Genomic DNA, 19,831 nt, shown 5'->3' with positions numbered 1-19,831 from the left:
ATGATTCCTATACATCTCTCATGTCTGAGAAGATGAAACCTACAATGGTTTTGAGGTGTCAAAATAAATATTTAATGGGTGAGATCTACGACAGCTTGTATCCGCCAGAATAATAACTACTAAAAATTCAAGTGCATTCTGAAAATCACAATATCCGAATGCATGGGGACGTCACAGGGAGAGAGAGAGGGGGGGGGGGGGCAAACAATTCTACATTCTCCGAACTGAGACGAAAATCCCACACAAAGAGAAAATGCAAATAGAAAGAAATATCAATTATTTACAACAGGTGTACAGATCAGCACATACTAAGGGGGAAAAACTTGCATTTAATAGTGAAGAAAAAGGAAAAACAAGAATGCTTACACCAAAGAAAAACAAGAATCCAAAAATTTAGATAAGCTACAAAAAAGGTAACAAGAAAAACCGACGCAAGACATCTCAAAACTAGAAGCAGAAGTAGAAAAACATGGAAAAAGGTAAAATGACAAGGTTGAACAACAGACGGTGCTAGTTTCTATTCCTCTACTGATAATACATCTGTTGCGCTGATGTGTTGCCTGGGTATCCATCATAACCACCAATGGGACCATGGCCACCTGATGCCTGGTTTAAAGATTGGCCGGAACCAGCAGCCTCACTTAATGCAAGCTGCCTCTGGTAAGCTAGAAGGCTCGCTGCAGAGTAACCCTGGTTAAGAATTGGAAATGGGGGCACCGGTGGAGGCAGCGGGTTCGAAGTCGTTCCCAGAGGGGTTGGCTTGTTGCCCCATGAACACTGCATGGTCAGAAACACTTTCCAAAATCACAGAGAACCAAACATGAAAAATTACATGCTCATGCAAGTCGATCAATTATCAGATTGTATAGAATGTGATCAAATGGCTAAATATAATTGTCGTTTTCATACAGTCTGCTCTTTCAATTGTGCAGAAGAGAGAACTTAATACCAGTTCCAAGTTCCAACAATGGCAAGTTGCCCAAAGTCAGATGCCAGGACTATTTCCAATTGACCCATGGAGCCAACCTGAGCTGCTGTCTGTTGAGCAGCTTGATGCTGGTTGCTACAGCTTCTCCCTTCCAAACTACCTTTAGAACTAGGCACACAGATTTTTTAACAAGCTGCCGTTTCCACTACATGCATCAGCTTTAACAAAAACATGCAATAAAAGGCTTACCTTGATAGATTTTCCACAAACAATCCTTCCATTAGCCATTTGAATAGCGAAGGCAGCTTCTTCATGTGAGTGGTACCTTACAAAACCAAATCCTTTATCCCTTTGCACACGGACCTCCTCAATAACTCCAGCTCCAAGCATATGAAACTGACGATGTAGTTCCGCTTGAGTGACCTAGCCAAGCATAAAATTCAAAATCAAACACCAAAACAAGCATCCAAGCTCCATCAATGTCTGAAGCCTAAATGGAAAAAGAAGCAATCATGCATAAAGGTATAGGCTCAAACATTTCAGAGTATTGATTTCAACCTATGTCACATGGGTGCGGGTGCGGCACTTTCAAAAAACTTGGGTGCGGGGGTGCGGCAAAAATATAAAAAATTATATATATATATAGATATAGATATATATATAAAGTCCACAAGTTGGACATAAATGACCCTGGGTGTGACAGAGATTTCAACATTTCCAAAACCAATCCCAGTCATATATAGACAATTCCTAATCTTGCAAACCTTCAACCTTAATGACTTACATCCAAATCACTCATGAAAACTGTGCAAGCACAAGGACCATTCAACTTTGTGAATGCGCAAGTACCACGCACATCCACTGCAATTACACACTAACAAGTGCAACAATCTTTTTATGCCAACAATTTTTAAGTATCATGCTGGTGGAATGCACCAATAATAGATGCACGAAAATATTTTCATTGGTGCCAAATGATATTGCATCAATATTGTATCCTAGCAAGATGGGAGTGGAGATCGTATTTAATGAGGGTGTAATTAATACCACGTACCTCCACAGGTGTTTGGGAACCCCATTATGGGAGATGAGGCTGGTGTTGGGTGTAATATCTAACGAATTTTCCCCTATTTTAAATTTAATAAATATAATTTTTATTTAAAAAATTATATTTTTGATGTCTGAAATTAAAACAAAATATATAATAAATATATATTAATAAATAGTGGATGACATTAAAATAGATCCTGATATGAATCTTGGACCTGTTGCCAAGATACATGATCCAGTTATGATATGGATCTTGGACCCATTGCTAAGATCCATGATCCAGTTATGATATGGATCTTGGACCCATTGACAAGATTCATGATCCACTTTATGATATGGATCTTGGACTCATTGCCAATATCCATGATCCAGTTATAACATGGTAAATTAATTTTATTTTATTTTAAAACTAGATTATATTAGTGATAAGATAACAACAAAATAATATAAATATATATAAGAGAGTCTTAGTCTAGAAATAGAAGGCTTTCTATTTCTAAAAATACATGGGACGTCCCTAAGTATCTACGGAATTTATATAAGTGAAAAATTAATTGTGTGCATTAAGCAAGGGACATGCATGGAAAAGCAACTCATAATTAAAGTTCAAAAATCATTCATGCATGTTGCATTGATTCATGCATCCCTAAATAGTTAATTTAGCATGAAAGTAATGGTTGTTTGAATTGAAATGTTTAGATTTACAAAATTTTTCTGAATATGTGATGTTTGTTGAGCCCCCTCAAACTTATGTTTGATTTAATTTATGCTAATTTTCTAATTGTTGGATTTCAAAAGAGTCTCATATGAGAACTTCGGTTCTTTTAAAAAAAAATCAAGTACTGAACTACATTAATGGAGGGACCACCTTGCTGGAGGGAGCGAGAGTTATGTTTTTGGTGGCCCGGATTCTGATAGAGTTGGGAGATTTTGTTTTGGGGAAACATGTGGACCCTAAATAGGGACTATTCAATTAAAATAAATTCAATTTTAATTCATGGTTTGATTTATTCTACGTGTGAAATGTATGTTGAGTTGTGTAAATTAAATTTGCCCCATGTCCCTCGATAATGCTTTAAAATTATTTATTCGTTTTTAAAAAAAAATCGCAAATTTTTTTACGGTAAGTTTGGGGTGGTTACATTGGGAGTTGGGATGAGCCATTTTCAACTACATCCTCTCAAGGATGTTGTTCACAACTTCAGCCTTATCTCCATTTTCATCTCCACTCCCATCACCTCTCTCATCTCCTCACCAACATTGGCTCCCAAAATGAGCCTAAATGCACACTAGTGATTGGTCTATGCTCAACTCCTCAAGTTGCTACAAATATGCCAAAGAGTGCTTAACTTGGAAGAAAATTTATGGAAGTCTTCCATTTCCTGCTTGTTTGTAACAAACCTAATGATATTGAGGCCTTATCATGAAAAAGGAACCTCTACAATTTTCTCCCCTTTTATAAATTGACAAAATATGAATCACCACTAGATGCTTTCTACATCCCTATAATACCAAAAATTTTGCTCTGGTCAGTCTACCTTGGCACCAAATTTTGCTTTTTGACTTTTTCAAGCAATGAAACTTCCTAATATGTTAGGAGGAGGTAAAACTTAAAGAAAGCAACTACACACAGAAGTGGCAAAAAAATTCAAATCCAACCCATAAACCAATTGGTTGAGCCATACCCACAGTCCAGTCCTGACCCATAATGAAATGATTCCATTAATTATTCTCCAAAAAATATTGTGGGAAACCTATATTCCATTGGATAATGAGAATCATGTTGAACATACTTACTACCTGATTTAGAGGTGATATGGTTTAGAAAAACTGCAAGCTATGTCACATGGGTGCGGGTGGGGGGGTGGGGCACTTTCAAAAAACTTGGGTGCGGGGGTGCTGCAAAAATATAAAAAATTATATATATATATAGTTCAAAAGTTGGACATAAATGACCATGGGTGCGTTGACTGCACCCAGGGTCAGGTTGACCACATCGGGTGCGGGTGCGGCACCTAGTTGGAGAGTCCCTGTGACATAGACTGCAAAATACATGCAGCTCCATTGATCACAAGATCAAATCGGAGCATTATCCCAACAAAATTCTGCTTCATCAGTCCCAATTATTCATTTCTATTTAGAGCTATGACCTAAATCACCCCATATACTTCTGCACCCTTTCTCACAACCTTCTTACAAGTCTCCATTGGTATTCAATTTTTTTTCTCAATTGCATTTACTTGTGTTCCATCGAACCTTTCTCACCAGTGTTGTTAAAAGCATGTACATGTCCCAACCATCTGCGATGATCCTCCTCATTTTTTTCTTAACAATAATATTGAATATCATCTACTGTATTTAATTTCAATCTTTTTGCTACTCTATATATCCACTTTAACAAATGTGTTTCTAAAACATGCACTCTTGCCATTTTTCACTTGTCCAACTCCAAGTTTTAGCAAAGACACAGGAGTGCTAGACTTGATACAACCATAGTGAAAAAAGTTTAAAATGCAAAGACAATGGCAGCCAAATTCTTATGAGAAATTAAAAAAATTTATGTCTTGAATTTTTATCCGAAAATATTGGAAAAATACATAACCTAAAAAATAAAAGCATATACATTATATATAATCACTATTTTTTTTATTAAAAATAGCCAAAACATAAACATCATGATAAAATCATTATACTTTTGAATGAACATATCACAATATTATGGAGTTCAAACATAACCTGAAATATCATTTTTTGCAAAATTAACAAAATATCTCCAGTGTTTGCCACACTGGCTAAGATTGTATAAACATCTCATAATCCTAGTTTATCAATGCTTCTTCCAACTAACATAAATCCGAGCCATATCTTCCTTAAAATGACAGTCATGCTGTATTACAGAACTCAATGATCAAAATATTTATATTGTTATATTGTAAGTTCTCTATCTTAACTCCGCTTGTGTATAACTGTTTAGTTATACACTGTCGGTCCCAAGCCCGGATAAAGGAGGAGTGTTGTGGTAGGCCAGTGACAGCCAACATAAAAACTTAGTCATACCCTATGAATATGAACCAATATGAGAATTTCGTTGGGGCGTTCCCTACTGAGCGACGAGTTGTACTCTATAGGCCCGGAGGCAGTGATAAATGGGCAAGGGTTGCTAGGTAGTCACCCAGAAGCGACGCGTCACACCGGCGCCCAGGTGTGGTGTCAAATAGGCAAGGGATCCCTCACTTTGTTGGACGGGTGGGGGTAAAGAGGTTAGTCCAAGACCATAAAATTAGGTTAGCCACTTGGAACATAGAGTCTTTAACTGGTAAGTTGGTAGAGTTAGTAGATGTTATGTGTAGGAGAAAGATTGATATTTTATGTCTACAAAAGACCAAATGGGTAAGTGAGAAAGCAAAAGTGATAGAACCTTGGGGATATAAGATTTGGTATACAGGAATAAATAGGAATAGGGATGGAGTAGGGATTGTTATGAGTCGTGAGTTTATACATAATGTAGTTGAGGTTCATAGGAAGGGTGATAGGATTTTACTTATTAAATTAGTATTAAGTACGGATATTATTACCTCAAGTAGGTTTAGATGATTCCATTAAGCGTCAATTTGGAAAGATTTAGATGGAGTAGTACAAGGGATATCTTATGGAGAAAAGCTTTCCATCGGCGGTGACCTTAATGGACATGTAAGCATTAGTAGGGATGGATTTGAGAGTATCCATGGAGGTTATGGTATAGGAAAAAGAAACGAAAGTGGAGAAAGGATTTTAGATTTTTGTTCGTCCTATGATATGATCTTAGCAAACACTTGGTTTAGGAAGAAGGAGTCTCACCTAGTAACATTTAAAAGTGGGGTTAATACGAGTCAGATAGATTTTTTCCTACTTAGAAAGAGAGATAGGGGTTGTTGCATCGATTGTAAGGTTATACCGGGAGAAAGTGCAGGTACACAACATAGAGTCTTAATTTTAGATCTTAGAATTAGACAATGCCGCAAAAGGGATAGACATAGGATAGATCCTAAAATTAAGTGGTGGGCACTGAAAAGAGCTAAACAAGGAATGTTTGTAGAGCAGGTAGTTAAGAAAATTAATTGGTGTCTCGAGGAGGATTCAGAATCAATGTAGAATAAGATAGCGGGTGGCATGAGAAAGGTGGCTAAGGAGGTATTGGGTGAGTCTAAAGGCGGTGCACCGCTAGGTAAGGATACATCATGGTGGAACAAGGATGTCAAATTAGCTATTAAGGTTAAAAGAGTGTTATAGAAATCTAAGTAAGAGTCGTGATAATGAGAATTTGGAGAAGTATGAAAGCAAAGAAGAAAGCTAAAAAAGTAGTTTGAAACGCGAGGGATAAGGTATATAAGGAGGTTTATGACAAGTTGGATACCAAAGAGGGCGAGAATGATATTTATAGGCTTGCAAAGATGAAAGATAGAAAATCGAGGGATCTAGGTATGGTTAGATGTATCAAAATTGAAACGCAAAGGGTTTTAGTCAAAGATGAGGAGATTAAAGAGAGATGGAAAGATTATTTTGATAAGCTATTTAATGGAAGTCATGCTCAGGATCTTGGAGACTTCTCCATTCTTTTTCATGAGATGAATTGTGACTTCATGCGCAAGATTCAAAAGAAAGAAATTGCAGAGGCTTTGAAGAAAAATGAAATCAATAAGGGCACTTGGCCCAGATGGTATACCTATCGAGGCTTGGAAATGCTTGGGAGAAAAAGGTTTAGAATGGTTGACAAATCTTTTTAACAAGATTTGGCGGACAAATAAGATGCCTAACGAGTGGAGGAAGAGTACTTTGGTGCCTCTATATAAGAATAAGGGTGATATACAAGATTTCACAAACTATCGTGGTATAAAACTCATGAGTCATACTATGAAACTTTGGGAGATGGTGATTGAGTCTAGGTTGAGGAAGATTGTCATGATATCGGAGAATCAATTTGGTTTTATGCCTGGAAGATCAACTATGGAAGCTATACATCTTCTTAGACAACTTATTGAGAGATATAGAGAGAGGAACAAAGATTTGCATATGGTTTTTATTGATTTGGAGAAGGCATACGATAGAGTACCTAGGGACGTTCTCTGGTGGACAATGATGAAGAAAGGTGTTTCTCTCAAGTACATTAGTATAATTAAAGATATGTATGAAGGAGCAGTAACCAATGTCCGCACTTGTGGAGGGGTGACAACCAATTTTCCTATAATGGTTGGGTTACACATCAAGGATCTGCTTTAAGCCCTTTCCTATTTGCTATAGTGATGGATGAGCTTACGAGATCAATTCAAGAAAATGTGTCGTGGTGTATGTTGTTTACAGATGATATTGTTTTGATTGATGAGTCTAGAGCTAGGGTTAATGCTAAGTTAGAATTATGGAGACAGACATTGAAAGCAAGAGGTTTTAAGTTGAGTAAGAGTAAGACATAATATATAGAATGTCGGTTTAGTAAGCAACGAAATAGTGATGGGAGTGTAGTGAAGCTTGATGAGCAAGAAATATCGGTAGATGACTATTTCAAATATTTGGGATCTATCATTCAAAAGTATGGAAAAATTGATGGAGATGTAAATCATAAGATAAAGGTTGGGTGGATGAAATGGAAAAGTGCAACTGGAGTGTTGTGCGATCGTAAAATGCCATTGCGGTTGAAGGGAAAGTTTTATAGGACAACTATTAGGCCTGCTTTACTATATGGTACGGAATGTTGGGCTACCAAGAGACATCATATTCAAAAAATGAGTGTAGCTGAGATGTGTATGCTTAGATGGATGTGTGGAAATACAATAAAAGATAAGATTCAGAACGAGGAGATACGTAAGAAAGTAGGCGGTGCACCATTGACAATAAGATGAGAGAGAATCGTTTACGGTGGTTTGGACATATTCGGCGAAGGCCTAATGATGCTCCAGTTAGAAGGATGGAGAAATAGGAAAATATATTAGTTAAAAGAGGTCGGGGTAAGCCTAGGAAGACTTGGATGGAGATGATAGGAAAAGATATGAATGCTTTGAACCTCACTGAGGACATGGCATTGGATAGAAATGATTGGAGGAGAAGGATTCATGTGGAAGACCCAGAATGATTTTCTTTTTTGGTTCATATCGCCAACCCCAATTGTTTTGGGATGAAGGCGTAGTTGTTGTTGTTGTTGTTTGTTGCAAGTTCTCTATCTTAATTATAGCAGCTCTCTACTGCCTAATCCCAAAAAAATTGCAACATCTCTCTCGCTAGAACTCTCACTGAACTCCACGCCCGCACACACTCTCTAAATGAGCAGTTTCAAACGTGTATCTTCCCCATCTGGTGCAACAAACAATATTATTTGCAAATAACACACACCACATGGCCTCATCTTGAATTGAAGATGCCACTTCATTTAGAACCAAGAAAAATGACTATGGACTTAAAGTTGATCCTTGATATAGTTAGACCTTTATTGGAAATATTCTTGACTCTCATATAATCTTCAAGACTGTTTTAGCCCCAGTATACATCTCTTGATAATTTCAATATATCTATATGTGATTCATTTCTTTTTTAGTACTACTAACAAGATTCAGCAATAAATGAAAAGGAAAAAAATTGCGAAGTAGATGAATACATGATTGAAAGGGTTCAATATTCAAAGGACAGATGAAAAAATCAGTTACAAAAAAATTAGTAGATAGTACTACACAAGTTTAATTTGGTTATAAAACCAGGTAAATTTTTGTGTTCTAAATGTTTATCTCAAAAGTGTTTTGCCAATGACTTGAAAAAGATGGAGTTTCTTTTTCCAAAGTTTTGGTGAAAAAGACGTGTTTTAAATGGAGTTTTACTAGCTACAGTTTTGACCAAAATAATTCATTTTAGTTCTACCTACCAAGGCATGTGAAAATACTAGTGCAAAGTACATATAAAAATTTGTATCGTCAATAATTACCTCATGAGCAAGATTGCCAACATAAACCGTCGTGTATGATTGGTTATTTTCCGGGGCATCCTCATTTGCATTCTCCTGGCCTCCATCTGCAAAATAGACAGTTCATGAGTGGGTAGACTAGCAGCAACAACAATCCCTCATGGGGGAGAAAGAACGTAATACAAGTTCCACATGGAAAATTGCAGACATAACTAGGCTTCAATATATGCATCATCTCTCTTTATTTATATATCCATAACCATCAAAGTTACTGAACTTGAAGGAAATTACCCAAACTATTATGCACATTTTCACTCGTGTTTTCTATTCAAAATATAGAGCCTTATATGATGTATTCATTTCTAATACTTACTTTAAAACCTATGAAAATATATACAATGTAAATATAAGGTGCTTATGAGTCATCGCATATCTTGGGTTGAGAACTATGTCACAGGGATTCGGCTAGCAGGGTGCCACACCCGCGTCGACGTGACTCGACGCGGGTGCGGCACCGGGTGCGGTCAACCCGACCCTGGGTGCGTTGACCCCACCCAGGGTCATTTTTGTCCATTTTTTTTTTGGATTTTTTAAAAAAAAAATTGCCCTATGAAATGGTCATTAAGATGGGACCCGCGCCGGGGGGAGCCCCCGGACCCCCCTTCCTGCAAGGGCAAAAACAATGAATCAAGCTCCACAACTCATCACTTCCATCTTTGGGGACAACCATATAAGATAAAAAAATGGTAAAAAGTAAGTTGGGCATAAATGTCATAGACCTTAACAGCTACCATACATTCATACATATACACTATACATGATATATATATATATATTTTACATTTTTGCCCCTGCCGCACCCCCGCACCCGGTTTTTTTGGAAGTGCCGAATACCCGCACCCGCTCCCGCACCCATGTGACATAGGTTGAGAACAAGTCTAACGTTCAGTTTGTTGAAATTATTATCTTTGCAAATCAGTTTAAAAATAAAGTATTCATCTGTTTAAGAGCTGGCCCTCATCTACTCGGGAAAGTGAAACCTGACTCCTGACTTGCCAAAGCATGAATTGGGAGCAGAAGCATGATCCAACAGAAGGATCTGCATTCAAGACTTCAAACCAGTTGCATGAGTTTTATGTATCTCATGCCTTAAAAACGAGTCCATTGTTAAATTCATTGAGATTATTATCTTTACAAATGATTAATGCAATACTTGGCTCATTGGATGTAAGCATGGAATTTAGGGGAGTGTTCCTATATCTTTGAAGTAACCACCATCTAGTTGAGAGAATTAATGTGATTCCTAATTTGTAGGAAGCAGGGTCATGACCTATGTCACATGGGTGCGGGTGCGGGGGTGCGGCACTTTCAAAAACCTAGGGTGCGGGGGTGCGGCAGGGGCAAAAATGTGTGTGTGTATATATATATATATATATATATATATATATATATATATATATAGAGAGAGAGAGAGAGAGAGAGAGAGAAGGGGGGGCCAAAATTGAAACTTCTAAATAAAATCATTTAAAACTTCAAAATATGGGTTTAATTTACACGTTGGACTTTAGGAGACCTTTCCTATTCTCAATGAAAGGTTTTAATTTCCAACAATCTAAATAAAATCATTTAAAACTTCAAAATATGGGCTTAATTTACACGTTGGACTTTAGGAGACCTTTCCTATTCTCAATGAAAGCTTTTAATTTCCAAGATAGATTTTAGGAAACAGTTTTCTATTATCAACACTTTCCAAAGCTGCCTTGTTGAGAAACTCGTTTTATGCTTTTGGTGGATGAGAGGAAGTTTTATTACTATTAAATGAGAGAGAGAGAGAGAGTTTAATGAGAATTTATTCACTTGAAAATAATGTTGTTCAATGCATTTTAAATGAATTTAAAGCAAGGGTCTCTTTTTTTTATTTTCCAAAGCAGATTTTTTTAATAAAAAAAAATGGACCAAAATGACCCTGGGTGCATTGACCGCACCCAGGGTCGGGTTGACCGCACCGGGTGCCGCACCCGCATCGCGTCGACGCGGGTACGGCACCTGTCTTGGTGAATCCCTGTGACATAGATCATGACCCACATAGAAGAATCCAGTTCTTATACCCCTAAGCCCCAATACCAATTGTAAAATGTAAACCAAGTTGAGATTCTGAAGAATATTGTTAAAACAATGTCAACCCAACATAGAAATGTTATTCCATTTGAGTGCATTATATACTTGTATAATGGGCTTATAGTTTAGATCAAATTGGTAGTCTTATGATATAATGCCCTTAACGAGACTTTGTCTAGCATAAACTTTATCTCTTAGAAGCCCCGCTTCTTGTGGCCTTCAAGGTTCACCTACCGCTTTCTTATGCTGTTATATTATGCTTATCTGCTACAAGAAAATAGGGGTGGACAACAGGCCAAACCGGACCGGACCAACCTGGCCTGGCCCACTAATGAACGGGGTCGGACCAGACCATTGCCGAATATCCAGCCTGCGGCCCATCCATTGAGCCCATGGGTCGGGCTGGGTCAGTATAGCCCGTGAATATACACAAAAATATAATATTATTATATATTATAAACATAATTATATAAAAATATATATGTTATAAATATTATACACCACACACACACACACACACATATATATATATATATAGGCCGGGCCGGGCCGGGCCCAAAGCCCCCTTCGGGCTGGGGTTGGGTCTAAGACTCAAATGATGACCTAAGCCAGCCCCACGGGCTGATGCCCACCCTTAGTAGAAAACAATGTAAAGGATAAATAAATAAACCACAGTTAAGATGACCAAGAAAAGAAAACATAGCATACAATCAGAACTTTAAAAGAGCAATCAAGATCTCACATTATAAATATATGAAAAAGAGAAACTTATGCATCTCAATAATTCAGACAGTTTATCTTTTTATCCTTTCTTCAGTACAAACACTAGCAAGAAGAACAGTTAAACAAGACACCATACACAACAATTAGTTATCACTGTCTGGAAGAGGGACAGTGGGAATTATATCCATACCGGACGAGGATCCATTTGTCAAAACAACCAAATTTTGATTATCGCTAGTTTGTTTGTCATCATTAAAACCAGCTCCCTTGGCAGCCCAATTGCACCTTATCTGCCTATTCCCAAGCCATTTACCTAAAAGAAAAGGCAAAGCACAATAAACCTGATAATTTCCATGATAGGACAAAGTAATAGACGATTCCCATAACCGGACAAAGCAATGGATGACCAGATACTAGTTCCCAAAGGAAGCTTACCACTTAAGTCATTAATAGCACTCTGAGCATCCTGCAATGCAGCACAAAAACTGTAAACTTCCATCCCTGAAGATATACTCTTATAATGAGCATAAAAATTCTCAAGAATGAGAAGGAAAGAAAATGAACCTGCTGATTGCGGAAAGAAACAAATCCAAATCCTCTTGAACGCCCAGTTTTATGATCCCACATAACTCTTGCATCCCTGCAATATTTATTCACATATAGGATGTTCTAAAATGTGCCAAAATCTTCTAAAAAGAAGCAGAAAATGGCATACACGCCAAACATGCAAAATATTTGGGGATTGACATCCATGACAAAAGATGAAATGATGAATCAATTGAAAATGGATGGAGGCTCATAACTTGATAAAATAGTAGATACATAGACCAATAAACATATTAAACCGGTACCATATCAGGATGCAAATTATCCCCATTTTTGTTATTTGATTCTGCATACTTGGAACTTGGAAGCACAATGTGACACATGGGCATGAGGGAGTTCCCATGTCTGAGCAAGTAAGCAATGCCTACCCATGAGATGATATTGACTTGCACAGCAAAATTATTAACCAGATAATTTTAGGAACTTCAAGAAACAAATCATTTGCCCATAAGTTCAGGAAAAACAAAAGTCAAAACCAGGGTTACCGGAAGCGCCCCTAGACATGGGGAAGTGTGCTTCCCCGAGACAGGGTTCAGAAGCGCGAAACGTGGTGCTTCCGAAATGCTAGGGGAAGCATTGTTTTAAAATGGGAAGTGTCCTTCTCATTTAGGGCTATAGTGGGGAAGCTCACTTCCCGACTGTTTTCCCCTATAAGATGCGAGAGAATTGTTTACGGTGGTTTGGACATATTCGGCGAAGGCCTAATGATGCTCCAGTTAGAAGGTTGGAGAAATGGGAAAATATATTAGTTAAAAGAGGTCGGGGTAGGCCTAGGAAGACTTGGATGGAGATGATAGGAAAGGATATGAATGCTTTGAACCTCACCGAGGACATGGCATTGGATAGAAATGATTGGAGGAAAAGGATTCATGTGGAAGACCCAAAATGATTTTCTTTTTTTGGTTCATATCGCTGACCCCAATTGTTTTGGGATGAAGGCGTAGTTGTTGTTGTTGTATCAAAAAAATAAAAAGAAAACCTTTTTTTAAGGCTATAATGGTCATTTGCCATTATAAAAGGGAAAGTCGAAATCCTTTTCGACTTTCCCCAATCTCTTTCTCTCTCTCTCTCTTCTCTCTCGTTCTCGAGTCTCAACCTTCGGTGACCATCGAGCGAACCTTGACTCCGACAACTTTCGACGACCTGCAGTGACTTCCAGCGATCATGGCTGTTTTTAGGTCTCTCTCTCTCTCTCTCTCTCTCTCTCTCTCTCTCTCTCTCTCTCTCTCTCTCTCTCTCTCTCATGCATTGTTGTTTTGGTTTCTCATGTGCTTTGTTACATATTAGGTTGACTTAAAATGGCTGTTTTTCAGCTTTTTTTCATATTATTTATGTATTTATGGTAACATATTTTTGTTGATAAATGTATTTGCAATTTCGTGCCAGATATTGTTAATGGTTTAGTCTCTCAAGTTAACAATTTTTTTCCTCAATTGTATATCATGAGTTTTTGTTTTAATCTCCATGGCATTGTTTGTAACTATAATCTGTATATTCTTTTGGTACATGATGAGCATTGCAAGATCTTTTTTATTGCTTGTGACCTATAGTGGGTGTCTACTTGCCTAGATTTTCAATCGTCCTCCACTATTATAAAATTAAATTATGTTTTTTAGTGCTTAAATGCATTTTTTGCATTTAAAATTTTAACCATATCTCCATGTAATATTTTAGTTTATTTATTTTTCTCTTGCAGAGATCACAACCTCAAATAACAAGTCATTTGATTCATTTCTTGAAAAAGGTATGTTTCTTAATAAAATTTATAAGATTTCTTGATGTATTATTTGTTAAATGCCTTCATTCGGATGCATTTGTTAAATGGTTGCAACAAGAATATGAATTATGAATTTTCTTAATGTATTATTTATTAATAACTTGCAACAAGATGCATTTTTTAAATGGTTGCAACATGAATATGAATTATATATTTTTTGTATGTATTATTTATTAAATGATTGCAACAAGATGCATTTGTTAGATGGTTGTCTTGCATACATGATTCAGTTTTGAGATTAATAGATTAACTTTAATGTTATCTAGTTATGTATTATTTTGTCAATGATAATATAAATCTTATATTTTGATAAATTAAAAAATTATACATGTTTGCTTCCCTTTCGATTTCTACTCGCTTTCCTTTCCCTTCCCTCTTTGTTTCTCCTTTGAATCCTTGTTCGCTTCCTAGGTCATTTTTGGTTCGCTTCCTAGGTCACTTATGGTTCACTTCTCTTCTCATTGCTGAGACGATTCCTGATTCACTTCTAATTCACTTCCCGTTGTCCGCTGCCTAAAACTTTAAAGTGTCTCGCTTCCCGCTTCCCCGATTAGCAACTCTGGCCGAAACTTAAGCCAATATAAAATGGCAAAGAGAAAACTCCAACAAGGGCTTTGCGTGGTTGGTAAGAGCTGTCAGTGCACGTCTCCTTGTGGTGGGACGTTGCAGGTTCAAACCCAAGTGGTACTATGAATAATGACTGGTGAGGGTCTGCCTAACCTCAGCTTGCCTTTCAAAAGAAAAAAGAGAAAACTCCAACTGGATTGGTCTTTGCGACATTGGGACTGGATTCTTAATTTCTTATCCACACCATTTTTTCACTTCCTTGTGTTTCACTCTTTTGTTAGGTGACATGTTTCCACCCTTTTTACAATTAGTGCCCTTTCATATTTCATTAAAATATCTTGATTAGAAAAAAATACAAAAAATGCTATGAGATCAGAACATTAGACACAAAGAACTTACGAGCAGCTGGGATAGACTGAAAAACATGCAAATAAAGTTGCATCCGTAACCTCGGGACTTACGTCACCAACAAAAATGTTGAAGTGTCCTGAAACATAAATCAATAATATAAGCAAATTGCAATGTGGCAATATAAATGACTCGGTAACAAGAAAAAATAAGAGAAAAGGTGTACACAAAAAGAAACCTGAAGTGTCCTCTCTCTGTCCACTCGCATATGCCCAGTTAACCTTTATAGGCTGACCAAAACTGTGAGAAACAGCAGCAACATGAGATGCACATTAAATTACAAATATGAATTTTACCTCCCAACCAAAAATATGATTTTCTATGCCTTCATTACTTCAAACTTTAAAGGAATAAGGATCATTACAGCTGTTGCCCATGTAACATCATGATGGCTAATGCTGCAGATCTCCGATCATGGTAATCCACAAAACCGAAGGATGACTGGAGAAAGTAAAAAGAAAACACAAATATGCATTAAACTAGAAATTAGAAATCAAACAACAAATGATATTTGACCAAACAGCAGATGGTATTATCACCTATCCATCAATCAAAATTGAGGAGACATGTCCCTCTCTTTTCCAACCAAAGACATTGAGCAAGTAAAGAATGTCTCAAAGTTTTTGACATTACTATCAAACTCAGTTTTTTAGATAAAAAATAAGTTGGAACCCAAACTCATCCTATTCAAAGAAACAAGGCTGCAAGGGACCCCTTCTACATGGAATTTTAAAGTAGTAGTTCTGATAGAGAAAAACTCAGAAAGATCACTCAAGGAGCCTCTAACAGACACTTGAGAAGAAATAAGTAAGTTTTGTATTAGAAAGTAACTCAGTTAAACAAGTAAACAGCAGCTAAGCATTTATACCTTCTCCTTTTTTATAAGCTTGCATCCTTCAAGTGGACCAGTTCTCTGAAAAACTTCTGCAAGAAGCGCCTCAGTGACATTAACATGAAGGTTACCCACATACCTGGGATGTTAATAAGACACCACTAATAAGTTTATGAAGAAATGTAATTGATTAAACAAAGTCATTAACCCAAAATCAAGTTACATCATTGAGTGCAAAAATTGCAAAAACACAAAAAACAGGATAAAAGTAAAAATAGTAAATATATGAACATAGGCCATTATAGCATATTACACGACAAGACCACACAAGTTCTCTCCAGCTAAAGGAAGAGTAGGGAAGTATAGCGCTTTTTTCCTTATCATGATTAGTGAAAGAGCATTATACAAAATTAGACACATCCAAAAACAAAAAAACTAGGTAAAAGGGGGCAAAATAACTAACTAAAAAGAAAAAAATGGTCTATTAACACTCACACACTGCGGCATGTGCTTGGATCAAACCCAGGAGGCAGATTTCCACTTGGAACCGGCTCCATCTGCAAAATATGAAAGTAAAAAAGAAAGAAAATAAATCCTAAGAAGCCTACAAAAAACACTAAACAGAAAGCCCCGATTTTGAACCTAAATTTTTGAGGCGCACCCCAGCTACCTCTATATAAAAAGAGGGAATAAACCTCCATATCACAGGTATTTGAAAACAAAAAAAAAGGTGAATGACAAAGTTAAAAGAACAAGAGGCTGCACCAACAAATTGCTTCACTACAAGAAATTTAGTTGCAGAAACAGTGTCGGCTGAACATTTCCAACATACAGTATACAATAAAAGGCAACAACAATCATGCAAGCAGCTCAAATAAAGCAATACCATGCAATGTGAAAGCAAACTTCCTTGTAATCCATCTTTATTAGTTTATCCTATTAAAAATTAATTCTGGCCATATAAAATATACTCACAGACACATTTTTTTAATAAATATGAATTCTTCTTGGAACAAAAAAGATAGCTGGACCGGTCACAGTCACACTATCTTACATGAGTTCAAAGCCAGAGGAGGTTATCCCCCAGCGTGGCCATCTAAAAAAGAAAAATCATCTACAAATAAGAAAATATACCAACAACCAGAAATAACAATAAACCAGCAAACCTCCAAAATATGGAGGAAAGGAAGTGTCTTTCATCCAATGGCCATAAGGATCACAGTTCAACTAATGTTGTAGAAAGTTGTACTTTAAGTCAGCCAAAGGCTCAAAGGAGTTAGTCGTGGAAATTGATCTGAACCAGAAATTTCCTAGAGGAACAGATTTGCCAAGTTGACCAATTGAAAATTCTAACCATTAACTAAAATTTTGTCAAAATCCAACCATTTTGTAACCAAATAAATCGTGTCAAGAAAAATGCAGAGAGACCATTTTGATTTTCTACCCAATGTATGAAGAGTATAAAGCATAAGCATTCTCTTCTTGAGCACAAGAACAAAAAAAGAAAATGCAATATTTTCCATCTTACAACCGTGAAACAAGTTTCTTTACAACAAATAAATAGTTCAAAGCACAGTGAGGCACAAACCTCTCGAATGTTCGTCAAAGAAACCCTATATTGAGAGAAGGCTAGTAAGAAACAGCGGAAGCCGATATAGCAACACAGATATAGTTGGAAACGGAACACAAACAAGAATTCATAAAGCTGGACTACTTCAAGGTACTCAGAAGAAAATAGTTTTGGGAAAAAAATAAACCAAATAATAAATATGATATTCAAAGAAAAAGCCTAGTGAACCAAAAGAGTTAGATACTAAGCACAAATTATAAAGATGCAATGCAGAAGAAAATTGTAGCAACCCCCAAACACAAGCACCCGACCACCACCACCAGCACTCCATCCCCCATAAGAATAAAAAAATTATCATCTAATTGACTTGATAAACCCGGGGTAAATACCGGATAAACAGATACAAATTAGCATACGAAACCCAACAATAACAACAATCTATAAGAAGACGAAACGAAAACTTCGAGAAGAGAAAAGATTCAACAACCAACCTACCACACAAAAAAAATGAAATTGCAAAGATTATCAAAAGGCAACAATCTGTAAGATCCTATCACACAAACCCTAACGAACACAGAGCTCTAGCATTCGCATCAAATGACGATGCAGAATCATAGAACCAGTGCAAACTGCAAGAAAATGCTAAAAAGGCCAAAAAAACTAGAAAAATGACGCTTTCAGCCATTTCCACAGACGAAAGAACAGAACCAGGACAGAAAACCAGGCGAAACATCAATCCAGGAAAAAAAGCCAAAGGAGCAACGAGATTGACGATCGATCGAACCTGAGACATCGCAGCCGCGATAACGCCCGGATGATACATCGACTGCTGCTGCTGCTGCTGCAACAGAGCCTGCTGCATTAGGGCTTGTTGCTGCTGCTGCTTCAACCTCTGTTGCATTCTTCTTTCCTCTTTACTCTTCAGGAAACAAAACAATTTCTTCCTCGAGATTTCCCCCTCTTTCCTTGCCCTAGATTGGCGACGATCAGAACGAACGGCTCAAGAAATCGCAGAAAAATAAGAAAAAGAGTACCAAAAAAGACGAGGAGGGAAGAGACAAAGAAGGCGATCGGGAAATCTAGGACACGATCGTTCGGTTTTATCTCTCTCTCCTCTTTCCTTCTCGCTTGTCTCTCTGCAAGTGTTGGGAAGCAGAAAGGGGAGACAGAGAGAGAGGGAGGGCGCGAGGGAGATGGAGCGATTTATGGTCTGGTGTCAGGTCGAGAATGTCCAATAGAATATCAAAAATGAGGTAACCGCAAATTCAGAGTAGAGTGGTTTCATTTATGGTTGAATCTAAACGTCAAGTTCCATTCTTGTTCTTTTGCCAGCTGTTAGAATAAGCGACCCAACTAGGGGTGGGCAACCAGCCCAGCCTGCCATGGGCCGGGTTTGGGCCATGATTTTAGGCCAGGCCTGTTAGGCAATGGGCCAAAACCCGACCAATTATTTGCGTGGACCGGGCTCAAACCAGCCCGATGGGCCTGAGTTATTTATTAACTTTTTTAATAATATAAAATTTTTAAAAATTAACTATTACATGGTAACTTGAATAACTATTATTATTTAACTAATTAATTGTATGAGAACTTGCTATTTGTTAATTATTGCTATTTACCTAATTAGTTGCACTAGTTACTCTCATTAACTTATATTTTCAGTCAAGCATTTATGCATTTTAAGATTGGGTCAGGTTGGGCCAGACTTGGCTTGTTTCACAGTGACTTGTTGGGCCAATAGGCCGAATCATGAGCTTCACTTCAAACCCAAGACCATTAAAAAATAGGCCAAAACCCAACCTGTTAGTAAGCGGGCCGACCCGATCCATTAGCGGGCTGCCCGGCCCGATGCCCACCCCTAGACCCAACATACCACGGATGCCAGGGTGCAAAATGGGTGGTTTTTGGTTGGCAAACTCATCCGAATCCGATGCATTATGTTTAGGATATGGAACTTAAAATGGATGTCGTTTTGGATCAGATTCAGACTTATTAGGGTTAGACTTTTTTTTCTTTTTATGGGATCAACATTTTTTGACGAATCTTTGCTTATAATTTTACTGTTCATGTTATGATTGGTTTATAATTATTGGTAGATGAATGCACTGAATGTTAAGGTTGGGAACGAAATTCCCGAATCTCTAATGGCAAAGAAAGTTGCAAGAAATGAAGCAAAAGATACAGTAGAACTATGATAGCATGTTTGTTTTGATCACATGCAGGGATGAACAATCACAACTAATAAAGTTGAAGCTATGATGGTTGGTCACAAGGTCTTGTGATCAATTTTCTCAAAGCAAAAACAATCACTTGTATTTTTCTCATATTTC

At 37.2% G+C, this 19,831-nt stretch overlaps 1 protein-coding gene across 2 annotated transcripts; it reads right to left on the bottom strand.

Annotated features, from left to right (window-relative positions):
* Nucleotides 1-309: 309 nt before the first annotated feature.
* On the bottom strand, nucleotides 310-18,712 carry LOC149843317 (oligouridylate-binding protein 1-like). 2 transcript variants are annotated; one of them, XM_090001780.1, is made up of 12 exons: nucleotides 18,286-18,712; nucleotides 16,427-16,488; nucleotides 15,968-16,070; nucleotides 15,464-15,540; nucleotides 15,278-15,339; nucleotides 15,091-15,178; nucleotides 12,306-12,381; nucleotides 12,177-12,207; nucleotides 11,932-12,054; nucleotides 8,922-9,007; nucleotides 1,178-1,351; nucleotides 310-777 (listed from the first exon to the last, which is right to left on the bottom strand). In XM_090001780.1, exons 1-12 carry the CDS (start codon nucleotides 18,400-18,402, stop codon nucleotides 526-528), a joined length of 1,251 nt encoding a protein of 416 aa, XP_089857906.1. In that variant the 5' UTR covers nucleotides 18,403-18,712; the 3' UTR covers nucleotides 310-525. The 2 variants fall into 2 exon arrangements, with proteins under 2 accessions (XP_089857906.1, XP_089857905.1); XM_090001779.1 differs by having other exon boundaries at nucleotides 15,091-15,339.
* Nucleotides 18,713-19,831: the final 1,119 nt, after the last annotated feature.

This window comes from Nuphar pumila, chromosome 3, assembly GCF_984573655.1.
Source record: "Nuphar pumila chromosome 3, dmNupPumi1.hap1.1, whole genome shotgun sequence".
NCBI classification, from domain to species: domain Eukaryota; kingdom Viridiplantae; phylum Streptophyta; class Magnoliopsida; order Nymphaeales; family Nymphaeaceae; genus Nuphar; species Nuphar pumila.
This window is presented reverse-complemented; position numbering and strand designations above follow the sequence as displayed.